Source organism: Lithobates pipiens, unplaced genomic scaffold, assembly GCF_037356315.1.
Source record: "Lithobates pipiens isolate NorthernLeopardFrog02 unplaced genomic scaffold, aLitPip1_a1.2 Scaffold_23, whole genome shotgun sequence".
In the NCBI taxonomy this organism is placed as follows: domain Eukaryota; kingdom Metazoa; phylum Chordata; class Amphibia; order Anura; family Ranidae; genus Lithobates; species Lithobates pipiens.
Genome location: NW_027507785.1, coordinates 292,554,920 through 292,569,709, shown reverse-complemented (window position 1 = coordinate 292,569,709; position 14,790 = coordinate 292,554,920). Strand labels below are relative to the sequence as shown.

The window sequence follows — 14,790 nt, the reverse complement described above, 5'->3', positions numbered from 1 at the left end:
TTCAGTAAAGTCCATTTATTCCAAAATCAAGTGTTAAAAGCAAACAAAAATTTTCTAACTACTAACAAAATGTTCTGAGAAATTTCATATAAATTTTTCTAAGAATTAATGTTTAGAATTATATCCCCCTATGGCCAGCTTTACAAGCAGAGATGGGGACAGAAGTCTTAAAGGAGAAGTCCAGCCTGAGCTTTTTAGGCCTCTATAGGTCACAGGCATGCAATTCGCTTTGTACTCCTGTGACCCGTTTTCAGTGGAGAACGGTCTGAAGTCCGCTCTCCGCTGACGTCACACAGATCAGTCCAGGCAGCGTGGCATCCCGACTTAGGAAGTCTGGATCCGCAAGCTGCCTGGACTGATGGCAGTATCAGTGCGCCACTGAGGTGGCCGCTCCCCACCCCTCCACAGCTCAGCACTCCAATGAGCGTGGAGGAGCAGAGCAGGAGAGATGCTGACTGAGTCAGCAGCTCTCCATTCAGGGAGATGAGAGAACTGAGCCATCGGCAATGTTCGATGACTCGGTTCTCAGTGCAGAGACGCCAGGGGACAGCTGCAGCATCGGTCTGATGCTGCATCCACCTAAGTATATATGAATATAAAAAAGAAAAAAATACAAATAACCCCCCCCCCCCAACCCAGCGGGGAAAAAAAAAAACAGATCGCCAATAACACAAGAAATGTTAGTGCAGCAATCTCCCGTGCTGTGCCTATGGATTTCTGACAGGGGGAATCCAACCCCTCCCCCACCAGAGGGCACTGAACAGCGCTGGCAGTGACTGTCTGCCAGTACTGATCATATGTTGGTCAGATGCTGGGTTTTCCTGCATGTCCATTCGACAGAAGCCGGTCACGAGACCGGCTTCTGTTGAACAGACAGCTGTACACAGGCTAAAAGTCTGACGACTTCTGGCGAACTGGCCAATTTCAGCCTGTATGTACAAGGCTTTAGGAGGAGCAAATGCTGGCTAGAATTCCTGGAGACCCCTACAAACTATTCAAAGCCAGGACACTTCACTCACCTCCTCTTTCTCATTCTTCAGCAGCTGCAGGAGGCTGTTATTCTTGCACAGCTGCTGTCGTTCTTTTTCCAGAAGAGCAGCATTCTCTCGCTTAGTCACTTCAAGCTGATCCTAGAACATTTAGGAACAGTTTTACAAAAATAAACCTGTAGAGCTTGTTTTATTGATTTTTTTTTTAAATACATATTAAATCTGATGAAACATTTTTCATTTACACTTTCCACGTCAGAAGTCATAGTTGATTGTCACATATGAACATCCTGCTTTTAGAGCTGCACTAGAACATGGAATGCTTGAAGGATACTGCAATCTCTCAGACTCCTTTCACTCCGAGTCGGGGACGTGTTAGCGCTAAAGCGTCACTTATTTTAGCTGCGCTTTAGCGCTGTTTAAGCGCCGCTTTCAACCCCCCCACACTAGTGGCCGAAGGGGTTAAAAGCGCCAATGTTGCGGTGCTTCCGAAGCACTTTTCAAGCGCTTTGGAAGCGCTGCTTATCTATTTCAATGAGCAGGGCGTTTTGGGAGCGCTGTATACACCACTCCCAAACCGCCCCAAAGGTACTGCTTGCAGGAATTTTTCTAACATCCTGTAAGCGCACTGCCCCAGTGTAAAAAGTCACACTGAAATGAATGGGAGCCGCCTCAGTGTGAAAGGGGTCTAAGTCAGCTCAAATAGTAAAACAAAAAAAACAAAAACAAACATGGACCCTGCTCAGACCACTATGTTCTTACTCAGCCCTTACCTCCTGCAAATCCCACACATCCATTCCTTGTCCGACTGCTCAACTACTGGGACAAATAATAATTCTTTGCAGATCCAGAGAATAAAGAGACCTTCTTGAAGTGGTTTTATACCCAGCTTGGTGATTTTTACCTATAGGCAAGCCTATACTAAGACTTACCTGTAAGTAAAAAGAATATCTTCTAAACCTGCACGTTTTAGGAGATATTGATCCTGCTTGCAGCCACTGATGTCAGTGGCGCATGTGCTCTGCAGGTCCGGCATATGCCGCCGGAACAGAGGGCTCCCGCACTCCTGCATTGGAATGATGTCATCGTTGTTCCGGATGCTCACAGCGCTGGAGCCAGCAATTCCAGAAGAAACGTTGATGGAATAGGTCAGCTCCCTCAGCGGTGACCAGACACCACTGCAGGGCTTCGTTCTAAGGCAAGTAATCCATAATGTCCTACCGCTTTAAATCAAGACAAAATTAGGATTTTTCACCACATGTGCAGAAACAACAAAGTCAAGAAATGATTACAATAGCTGTGCCTTCAATGCTCCATGCTTTATCCTGTGAAGCAGAGTTGTGAATGATGCCATTCACTTCTTTGAATCAGACAACTGTCACCGATCGGCTAGACCAGCCTTTCAACCAGGGCGCCCAAGCACTGCGAGGTGCTCCTTGGCAAAATACCAAAAAATTGGCCAAAAAGCTGTTTAAAAGTGGTCGGATCAAGCCTGCTTTTAGTTACACAAAGCCACAGGTTTTCATTGTGCATCACTACAATCTTCTAGCCTCCGGCATCCTAACAACCAATGATGTCATTGGTTAATAACGAGGACGTTGGGCACCTGCACGGCATCATTGTTTGTTCCTCTGTCAACACTGAGGTCACATTAGCAGAGTGAGGGAGAGAAACTGAGGGGAAAGAGAAACATTGGAGTAATAGTCAGTACCAGTGTGTAAAGGTGTATTTGCTTTGGAAGAATAAAGCACTTCTAATGTGGGTGTCCTACATGTGTAGAGGTAGCTACGAAACTATTAGTTTCACTTTTTACATTTAGGGTGGGGCGCCTTGAGTTTTTGCATAATTTTAAAGGGTGGCTTGATGGAAAAAAGGTTGTGAAACACTGGGCTAGACAGACACTACAATAAGTGATTTCTGCCCGTTATTGTGGCTCTTCTACTTCATATGCATTCTGAATCCATACTTTTTTTTTTTAAAACACTCACACACACACACACCTTTTATCAAGCTCTACAAGTCATTAACATCCGCCTGAACTGTCCTGTTGGCGGCGGCACTTTTCCTCCTGGATTTTAGGAACTCATCCCATTGCAGCAGGGGGCTCATCTTTTCAAGTCAAATGGAGCGCACTTAATCTGCCAGTTTATGGAATCCTACTTTTTTCCCTGCTGGAAGTGGTTAGTAACTTTCTTGATATATACCTGCTACCTTCCTTAAAAAGGCAATCTGTTTAATGCTCTCATCTTACAAACCCACTCTAAATCAGTCTCCTAGAGACACAAGACATTAGTGAGACCACTAAATTTCTAGAAAGGCGTTGCATCCTTTCCATCTATCATTCAGCCTACTCTTCAAATACATGAGGTGTCTCCCACTTTGGTCTGCAGAGGAACTAGTTTAATTTGCGAGCAATTATAAGGTGAACATTACATTTTATATTGCAAACTATTATAACTGCGACGTGTAGTTGCAAGTGTCTACATATATAACCTGCATTCATACATCTGATGAATTGCGTCTTACGGCACTGGTCATGGGGACATTTATTAAGGTCTTTGATACCACCTTGGACTCCCACACTCTGCGCCCAAGGTACACAAATTAATTTCTGTCATTTAAGTAGGGAAATGGGCCTTCATGATCCACGGTGTACAGTGTATACAACACCTTAATCCTAATTCACTGGCTAATCCAAAACCCACAATTCTCTGTCCCGTAAAGACTTGGCTTTGGGTTCTACTGAACTGCTCCCCTATTTTACCTCCATTGATATTCAGGCCAGTGGAATTTCTGATCGTTTCCTATTGTTACTCTTTGCTACACTACACTAAACTGCCAAGTTGGCGTTGTTGCGTAGAAATCAATCCCTTCTGGCTTTCTCCATTTCCTTAATTTCCTTTTTTGGAAAGGAAATGAGGGAAATGGATATGACTGAGATGGAACCTCAAACTTTGGTGTAGGATGATTTATAGTTATATCTTTGGGGCCTTCTTATCAAGGCAGTCAGCACTATTAAAACTACTAAAACCACTAGCCCCTTATAGCCAAGATGCTTCCCCAGGTAACCATGCCTACTGGCTAGATATGCAGACTAGGCTGCAACAATTGATAGCAAAGAAAGCACGCCAGAAAAAATTTTCAACCGATCCTTTCATGGGTAAAGTGAGAACAGACGGGCAGGCTCTTAGCCAACATTGCCCACTCCCAGTTGGCAGTTTCCCATGCCATAAAGGATTCCATGGGCTGCATTTATACCATCACGGCTACTATCCTACAGCCCAAGAGTTGTATACCTCCAAAGCTGACTATACCACTGTTGAATTGCAACACTTCCTAAATCGCATTTCATTGCCCACTCTTCGCCCAATGGATAGAAGCATACTTCATTCCTCATCAACTCTGGAAGAACTTGAGTTCTGGTGGATCTGATCAGATAGCAGTCAGGTGGTCAGTTTACTTCTGACCACCCATAGAGGAAAGAAGGCTGTGCCCACTCTGCCTAAGCGGAACGGACACAGACCAGCCTTTCCGCATGCTCAGCAGACAGATTCCCTGCTGAGCAGGCGGACTCCAACAGAACCCTACCTCCTTTGCAAGAGGCCTTAAGCCACGTACACACGAGAGGACTGTCCGTCCAACTTAGTCCGCCGAAACACATTTCAGCGAAAAGTCCGCTCGTGTGTGGGCTTCAGCGGACAGTCTGGCGGACTAAGTCTTTCGGAATTTCCGTAATATTGTCCGTCCAACTTTGGTTTCAGCGGACAGTCCGCTCGTGAGTAGGCTAGTTGGACGGACTAAGTATGGCGCATGCTCAGAAAGGATTTACACGGCGGAAGGTTGCATTGCTGAGTATTGGACGTCCTATTTCTAGTCCCGTCGTACGTGCTGTACACGTCATCGCGCAAGCTTTCAACGGACTGTCTGTTCATCGTGTGTGGTCAAGTCCGTTCATTCAAAAGTAGGACGGACTGTCCGTCGGATTGTCTGACGGACTTAGTTGGCCAGACAGTCCGCCCGTGTGTATGCGGCTTTACACACTTTGTGAAGTTGTGGAAAGTGTAAGCTTTCCACTTACCTTAAGTTTGCTGTGATTACTCTGCAAATACTCCAAGTCACTATTTATTTTGAGGATTTGCGTTTCCACATCTTCTCTCCTCCGCAAGTCTCTTGTGTGACGCTGGAGCAGTTCATGGATGCAGTTTAATATTGACACCACATGCAACCGTCTCCCGCTGCCATTCTTCGATGCGGTTTGCAAGGACGGAAACCCCAAAGTCTTTAACTCCTGTTGAAAAAACAAAGCCAGTTTATAGCAAAGCCTTAAATGAAATGTGGCCCTCTAAATTGAAAGTACCTCCACAGGCATAGAAAGGTTGCCCAATCTGGCTCTACAGAGAAATCTGTCCCAAAGTGAATCTGCATGTCTGAAGAAAAATTTGATGGCAGGGTCTTGCATGCCCATAAAGCCACCATTTCATCTTGAGGGAGCTTAAGACTCCAAACACTTTCATTCAGGGAACCAAGACAAATGTAATCTACCCTTTCATGCATGATTGCTGCTCTTAAAATGGAGTCGGACATTTACAATATTGGAATAATATCAAAGTGCACAAATGAAAAAACTGGGTCACTGCAGTTTCTAAATGGTACTCATAGACCATATATATTTGATGTAAACAGGAGCGGAGCTTACCATTACACAATATTATAAAAATACAAATCCACTCAATGAATTCCATATATTCAATTGTGTTAATAAACTGCAATAAATAGCAAATAAAGTGCATAAAGACCAGCAAAAAAACCAAACAAATCCCAAAGTGACTATGCAGCTATTTGTATTCTGGTGAAGACGCGCCACGGACGGTGGATTGGTGTGAAGCAGTTTTGTATAAAAAGGTATCTTCACCAGAATACAAATAGCTGCACAGTCACTTTGGAATTAGCATTTTTTGCTGAACTTATTGCACTTTAATGTTTTATATGCACTTTATTTGCTATTGGTTGCACTTTGACACAATTGGATACATGGTAATCATTAATTGAGTGGATTTGTATTTTTATAAAATGTATTTAGGTAAGGGTATATGCAGCTCCTGTTTACAAATAGATTTACGAGTTTACACAAAACAAGTGCAAATCAACAGGTTCTAGAAAACCGTGCAGAGTGTAGTAAATCAAATTCTCTTTCACAATAGTTTCAAGCAGGCCGTTTTAAAACCAGAACATCTCAAATGGCGCCAACAAAGTCAGACGCTATGACCACCCCACCCTTGCCACTCACATGCACCACACTCGGTTCTTTGTAATTCAGTTTTTCAGTCACCAAAGCAAGCCTTTGAAAAAGTCTCCATGAAGACCAGGAGATACTTACAAGTCATTTCCCTGTGGAACGTCCCACCATCAGATATACATTTCTGCATGTAATGTTTCTTATATAAAGCATTGGGGGTGGAGGAGGGCCAGGGTCATTATAAAATTATCAGAGGTACCCATGTCTTTTTAGATCAAAAACATGCTCTCCTAGGATTAATCCTAGAAGAAACCCTCCTACTGAAATGCATTTAATGTGGACGAGAGCCTCGTTTCTGGCCCACAAACTTATCTTTCAAAAATGGATAGCCAAAAATAGCCAACATTTTTACAATGGTTTGAGGAGCTACATTTACAGAGAAGAGCTCACCTATAAACATAGGGGAGGAGCCGCACGATTCTGGCTAAAATGAGAATCACAATTTTTTTGGCTTAGAATAAAGATCACAATTCTCTCACGATTCTTGCGGTGTAACATCTTTCATATTATACAAAAACATGGGCTAACTTTAAAATGTTTCTTTATTTCATTAAAGTGTATTTTTCCCCAAAAAATTGGCATTTGAAAGTCCACTGCGCAAATACATTGTGACATAAAATATTGCAACAACTGCCAATTTATTCTCTAGGGTCTCTGCTAAAAATGTTATATATAAAATATAATATCTCTCTCTATATCTTATATATTTCCAAGTAATTTTCTAGCAAAAAATACAGATTTTAACATGCAAGCAACAAGTGTCAGAAAAAGGTTTAGTCTTTAGGTGGTTAAACTAACCTCATTTACAGACCGAAGGTTACAATGTTTATCTCAGAAACACTTGACCGGCTGTATGGATTGTTATTTTTTGTCAGCTGTCAGAAGTGAGCAGAGAACTTTTGTTACATAGAAATTTGGGGAAATGCTGTTTTAAGATCAGGAATGGGGGTAGGATGGCAATTTAGATTCTTTAACGATTAATCGTGCAGCTCTACATAGGTGATGTATTAAAATGTAAAATTAAAAAAATAAAAAATAAAAAAAAAATAAAAAAACTTGGCCCCTGACAATACTTCCTGTCTTTTCTTTTATTATCACTGGTTGTATTGTTTGTTTTTGTCTAATTGTTAAAAGAAAAAAACTTAATAAAAATTACCCAATTAAAAAAAGGAAAAAAAATAAATAAATTAATTATCAGAGGTGTGTAGACTGCAGAGAATATAATCGGGTACCTGAGAAATGAATAAGGCCCCTTTCACACTGGGGCGGTGCGGGCATTGGCGGTAAAGTGGCGCTATCTTTAGCGCTGATTTACCGTCATTTTAGCGGCAGTATTCGGCCACTAGCGGTGCGGTTTTAACCCCCGCTAGTGGCCAAAAAAGGGTTATAGCCATGCTGCCCCATTGATTTCAATGAATACACTGCTCCCTCCGGCTTTCACACTGGAGTGAAAGGGGCTGTTTTTTTTCCAGGCGCTATTTTTAGCGATATAGCGCCTGAAAAACGCCTCAGTGTGGAAGGGGCCTTACTGCAGGATCACATGTTTATGACTGGGTGTTGCCACACATTACTGACTACACTGCCCTGATGTCTGCCCTCAAACGCTACCAAGAAGAAAAAAGCTGTAGGAAGGTAGGCCATATCCTCATATGACTTTCATGAATGGAGTTTTCCTTTAAATATCTAACTCCATATATGTCATTAGTGTACTCTAGTGTTATTTGCAATGCTTCAAGATCCTAGGCTCACCTGGTCAAGATATGCGACACATTGTTCTACATTGTCCTCATAGCAGAAATCTGAGTCTTGAGAGGACTTGCCGTTGTTGAGTGTTGACTGTGGATAGCTTGGTGATGGTATTCTGGGTTCAGAATTATAGCGGGTAATTATTCTGGTTCCTTGGAGAAGAAATAAAAAAATAAAAATGTTGAAAAGTACAAACGTTTCCACCATATTTATGACATGTTCTCTTTAACCACTTTCAGACCAGACCAATTTGCTGGTCAAAGACCAGACCACTTTTTGCGATTCGGCACTGCGTCGCTTTAACTGACAATTGCGCGATCGTGCGGCGTGGCTCCCAAACAAAATTTAGGTCCTTTTTTTCCCCACAAATAGAGCTTTCTTTTGGTGGTATTTGATCACCCCTGCGGTTTTTATTTTTTGCGCTATAAACAAAAATAGAGTGACAATTTTGAAAAAAAAAACGCATTATTTTTTACTTTTTGTTATAATAAATATCCCCCAAAAATATATAAAAAAAAAACATTTTTTTCCCTCAGTTTAGGCCGATACGTATTCTTCTACATTTTTTTTTTTTACCAAAAATATCGCAATAAGCGATTATTGATTGGTTTGCGCAAAAGTTATAGCGTTTACAAAATAGGGATAGTTTTATAGCATTTTTATTAATAATTTTTTTTTTTTTTTTTTTTACTAGTAATGGCGGCGATCAGCGATTTTTATTGTGACTGCGACATTGTGGGGGACTCATCGGACATTTTTGGGACCATTGTCATTTATACAGTAATCAGTGCTATATAAATGCAGTGATTCCTGTGTAAATGACTCTGGCAGTGAAGGGGTTAACCAGTGGGTGGCAGTGTAGGGGTTAAGTGTTCCTAGGGGTGTGTTACTAACTGTGGGGGGGTTGGGCTTTCATTTAGTGAACACTGATCTCTGCTCCAATCACATGGAGCAGAGATCAGCGTCACTAGTTGCTAGGCAGAATGGAGAAATGTGGTTTACAACGGCACTTCTCCATTCGGCCGCTCCGTGAGACGATCGCGGGGATGCCCGCGGCGATCGAGTCCGCGGGTCCCGCGACCGGACTCACGGGGGTCCCGACCAGCGCGGGAGCGCGCCGCCGGCAGCGCGCTCCCGATGGCAGGGCGGCAAATTTAAAGGGACGTACATGTACACCCATTTGCCTGCCCGTGCCATTCTGTCGTCGTACATCGTCGTGCGCTGGTCGGCAAGTGGTTAAAGAATATTTATGACAGTTATTTATGGAGCACTGACAATTAACAAAGTGCTTTATATACTGTACATTCACATCAGTCCTCACCCTCAGAGCTTACAATTCTAAAAGCCCTCTGCATACATACAGGTACTAGAGCCAAGTACCCTACAAGCAAGTCTTTGGAGTGCGGGAGGAATCCAGAGTTCTTCCCAGAGGAAACTCACACAGGTACAGGGAGAACATGCAAGTAGTGTTATGATTGAGACTCAAACCAAGGGCCCTAGTGCTGAAAGGCAAAATGTCCATAGGGACCGAGCACCTCATATTTCTGTAGCAGGAATTTATTATGTAGAATGTAGTACCCCGCAGATCTCTCATTGACAGCCAGCTTACAGCTACAGAACAAATGTTTACATTTTATTTCACTCCAGCTCCTTGCCCCTGGTACAGGCACAACTCAAAATCAAAACCTGTTGCTCGTCAAGCTGCTATTTTCTTTGCTTCAGTAAATGGATTCTGAGCTTTGTACACATCGGAGACAATCTGGAAAATGTAAGAATATATTATATACGGTATTTGCTATATGGCACTGGACAGGCCAAGCAGTAAAAACCGCTAGGCAGCTGCATGTTAACCAAATGCTCTCATCATTTTATTATAAATATTCCATCCTTATCCATTAAAGGGCAACTCCACTTTCGTGGGAAAAAATAAAATAGCAAATAAAGTTATTAAAAACTACCTTTCCTTTTCAATCTGCAGCCACTGTAATTTTCTGAGAACGCAATGCAATATGGCTACATGGAGTTGTTGTGTACACAGAATGTGTACTGACCACTCCCCAGAATCATCATTTCCTGCTTGTGTGATTGGCTCACCAATTTTCCCAGAAGTCTGCCTAAGATACAAGTCAGATTTCAGGCATCTCCATTTCAATTGGAACATGTCTAAAGGAATGCAGGCCCAGCAGATTTCCTCATTAGTGCTCTGCAGCTGCACAGCTGACTAATTATGAAACCACTCCCATTAGACTCACTGAGAACAGAGGCACAGACAAACACACATGGGATTTCTTCAAAATAAAAAATAAAAATTGTAGGAATCTGCACAAAGGTAAAGGTAATCCTTGTAATGTACAGAGATCACCCAGAGGGGAATGTTTTTTTCTCAACAAAAGTTATGCTTTAAACCAGTGATAGTGAACCTTGGCACCCCAGATGTTTTGGAACTACATTTCCCATGATGCTCATGCACTTTGCAGTGTAGTTGAGCATCATGGGAAATGTAGTTCCAAAACATCTGGGGTGCCAAGGTTCGCCATCACTGCTTTAAACATTTTCAGAAACTAAATGCTATGAAACAAGTCTTTCCATGCCCATCAATGGTCGGGATCAGAGCCCAGAAGTCTGTACTAGGATACTATGCTCTCTAATAAAAGAGTAGACATAGGGCAGCAAAAGGCTCCACTGCTACAGTCTGTCCAGTCTGGGCTTCAGCCCCGGAAGATCTTAACCCCTTCCTGACCAGAGCACATTTTGCGATTTGGCACTGCGTCGCTTTAACTGACAACTGCGCGGTCGTGCGACGTGGCTCCCAAACAAAAGTGATGTCCTTTTTTTCCCCCTCACAAATAGAGCTTTCTTTTGGTGGCATTTGATCACCCCCTGCAGTTTTTATTTTTTGCGCCATGAACAAAAAAAATAAAAAAGAAAGCATTATTTTTTACGTTTTGCTATAATAAATATCCCCCAAAAATATATATAAAAAAATAAATAAAAAAAAAAATAAAAAAAAAACACACACACACACACACACACACCTTTTTTCCCCCTCAGTTTAGGCCGATACATATTCTACATATTTTTGGTAAAAATCGCATTAAGAGTTTATTGATGGTTTGTGCAAAAGTTATAGCGTTTACAAAATAAGGGATAGTTTTATGGCATTTTTATTAATTTTTTTTTTTTTTTTTTTTACTAGTAATGGCGGCGATCATCGATTTTTATTGTGACTGCGGCATTATGGCGGACATAGACATTTTTGGGACAATTGTCATTTATACAGCAATCAGTGCTAATCAAATTCACCAATTGCTGTGTAAATGACACTGGCAGCGAAGGGGTTAAACACTAAGGGGCAGGGTAAAGGTTGAGTGTGTCCTGGGGCGTGTTTCTAACCGGGGGGGGTGGGTTGGCTACGTGTGACATGTCATTGATCTCTGCTCCCAATCACAGGGAGCAGTGATCAGTGACACTGTCAATAGGCAGAATGGGGAGAAGCTTGTTTACATTAGCATCTCCCCGTGAGACGATCGCGGGTATCCCCGCAGTGATCGAGTCCGCGGGACCAGTAATCTGACTCAGCAGTCCCGGCCGGTGCATGAGCATGCAATGGCATGGCGGCAAATTTAAAAGGGACCCACCTGTACGCCCATTTGCCATTCTGCCGACGTATATCGGCGTGTGATGGTCAGGAACTGGCATTATGCATTAAAGTAAAAAACCTTCTGCGTGTTGCTCCCCCCCCCCCCCCCCAAACCCCACAATACTCAACTGAGCCCCCTCTTGATCCAGTGATGTGCACAGGAGTTTGGCTGTCCTGGGTTTTTCTCTCCTCATTGGCTCATTCACAGTCAGTCAATGTCAGAGCAGGGCTGTGCCACGGCTCTATGTATCTTATAGATGCACAGAGCCGGGTACTGGTCAATGGGGAGCAGCCAGGAGCACTAGCGTGGGACCTTGTGAAAAAGAGGATTGGGTCGGCTCTGCAAAATCACTGCATAGAGCAGGCAAAGGCCCTTTCACATGTGTGGACCTACAGGTGGTCTGTTTTTATCCGACGGCTCAAAGAACGAGCTGTCTGTACTAGCTCTACATGGATTAGTCATCTTGAGCAGGTGGACTCCAATGGATTAAAATGATCAGCTTTTATTTATTCATAGGAAACCTTTATCCTAAAAAATTGAGAAAACTGTTTTCTGTGCCACTTTAGTACATGGCTTGGTGAGGGAGCACCTGCAAGGAGGAGAAGTGGGCTTCCAAAATGTAGGTAAGGAGCTGCTCAGTGCAATATTGCACAGAGCAGGTCAGAGTAAAGCCGTGTATCAACGATCGGATTTTCAGAAGGGAAATGTGTGATGTCAGGCTGTTGGTGGAAAATCCGACCATTTGTACGTTTCATTGGACAATTGTTGTCGGATTTTCTGCGGACAAATGTTGGATGGTAGGTTTTATGGAGTATGTGTACACAAGTCCATCAGACAAAAGTCTAAAGTCCAAAGTACCCATGCACGGAAGAAAAGGACGAGCCAGAAGTGGTTGGTTTTGTAAACTAGCATTCGTAATGGAGAATATTCGTGACGTGGCAAATTATTAAATCTCGAAAATGCAGAGCACATTCTCTTCTTTAGGCCGGGTTCACACTATAGCGATGCGTGAACGCCGCGAATCCGCGGCGTTTACCCGCATCGCACACCTCCCGCCGGCAGTTCACACTGCCCTATGCGGACGGCTGGGAGTGTCAATGTTATGTTAATGACACCCCCAGATCCGTCGGCATAAATCGCAGTGCGATCTGCCGACTCGCACAGGAATCGGATCGCATGGTGTGAACCCCCATGCGATCCGATTCTGTTGCGGACCCAAAAAAGGGTCCCGTGCGAGTTTGCTGCGGGAGCGCTGCGAATTCAGCCATACTATCTGTATGGCTGAACTCGCATCGCTACGGAGATCGGATGTGATTTGCTGTGCGAATCACATCCGGATCTCCCCCCGCAGCGGTGTGAACCGGGCCTTAATGTGATAATAATGAAGCTGCTTTGCTGGTGATACTGATGGAGTTATTGCAAATGATTTTCAAAGGCTTTTTTTCCTAGTGATAAAGAATTTAGCTTTTTTAGGCATGTTACGTTACCACAACACTATTTTAAGATCAAAGATACAACTATGTTGGTGTCCCTTGTCAATTTTACATTGCATCTTTTTAAATGCAACTGCCTACTCCCAAAACGTAATTTGAAGTAAAACACATAGTCAAGTATTATTCTCCACTTTTTTTTATTGTGCATTAAAAAAATTTAAATAAAATTAGACATGCTGTCTGCCAATAGAACTAAACCGAAAAGTGCACTCAATGCATCCAAAAGTATAACAAATCAAATTATTATTCAACCAAAAAAGAAATAAGCCTCATGCAAGTGTCCTGCTTCTTAATATGGGGGGGGGGGGGGGGGGGGGTCAACAATGCCAAGAGTTGGTGAAAGTAGGGGTCCATCATCCAGAGATAATTCCGAAAAACATCTGGATTATTCTCCTGGAGATCCCGCAGCAAAGGCATATGACATAATTAGTCACGATTAATAATGCAACCAATTTTTGGTCCAAGAACTCCTCCTCCTCCTCATCCTGTTCCTGGACTGGAATTGGGTCAAAGCAATAACTCGAAGGCCAATAATAAACAACATTATCTCCTCCAATTCCACAACATGTCTGGTTGATGAACGGCCGTTGTGAAACAAACTGAAAAGAGCAAATCAACACTCAAACTTCTACCAATACAAAATTAGCAGAAGGAGCCCAAAGGGTGGTGCTAAAGAGCTGAAAAACCACATAGTACGTCACTACGTTTGTGTGTTTGTTGGCTGACAATTCCTTGCTGCTTGTATGCAAGACAGGCCTTCGGACAAAAGTCAGGAGGTTTTGTCTGCAGAAAATCCGATCGTGTGTACGAGGCGTCTCATGTTTTTTACTTTTACTAGCAAAAATTGCCTTTAGCGTTAAAGAGAACTAAAACACTGCAATGAATATCAATACAAAAGCATATACTAGTACACAAAAGATTACACATTAACTTGTGGCTTCTGTTATAACAATAGCTATGCCACAATAATTACACAATGCCTGGCCACTTGGCAACAAGCAATAAAATTAGTCACAGCCATTACATAGCGAACAGGCAAGAAAAAAAAAATCTGCCAACAATCCATTTTTCTGTCAACAATCCTTTGTGTTTCAATCTAACTGAAATCTTGTGTACACTATATGGTCAAATGTTTGTGAACATCCTACCCTCACGCCTAAAAAAAGGTATACAAGCCTGTTGGTCATCCCTTTTCCAAACCACGAATGCCACACCACCACTCCTTTGTGGCTGCAATAGCCCCCGCTCTTTTAGGAGGGCTTTCCACAAGAGTGAGTATGAGGGAATCTGCACCCATTCAGCCAAAAGAACATTTGTGAGGTTAGGTAGATGGATGAGACCTGGCGTGTGATCAGTGTTCCAATTCACCAATTAATCCCAAAAGGTGATCTGTAGGGTTGAGGTCAGGGCTCTGAGTAGGCAATGCAAGTTCTTCCACACCAGTCCAGGTCTTTATGGAGCTGGCTTAGTGCACAATCGTGCTAGAACTACTGTCTAAAGCAGTGGTCACCTACCTTTCTGGCCTCACGGACCACTAAACTTACAATTTTGAATCCCGCAAACCACGAACATGAATTTTACATGCCTTATACACACACACTGCTCCGGCTCTCTGCCCCCCTCCC

The 14,790-nt window shown here is 42.9% G+C and overlaps 1 protein-coding gene across 4 annotated transcripts in view; it reads right to left on the bottom strand.

Moving 5' to 3' along the window:
• SSX2IP (SSX family member 2 interacting protein) overlaps positions 1 to 14,790 on the bottom strand; it is a 62,584-nt gene that overhangs the window by 20,972 nt on the left and 26,822 nt on the right. For all 4 annotated transcript variants that reach the window (XM_077450337.1, XM_077450340.1, XM_077450341.1 and 1 more), the window contains exons 3-5: positions 8,035 to 8,183; positions 5,068 to 5,277; positions 1,020 to 1,130 (exon numbers count right to left, since the gene is read on the bottom strand). In XM_077450337.1, coding sequence (XP_077306463.1) covers positions 1,020 to 1,130; positions 5,068 to 5,277; positions 8,035 to 8,183 — 470 coding nt within the window. The remainder of the gene's footprint in view (positions 1 to 1,019; positions 1,131 to 5,067; positions 5,278 to 8,034; positions 8,184 to 14,790) is intronic.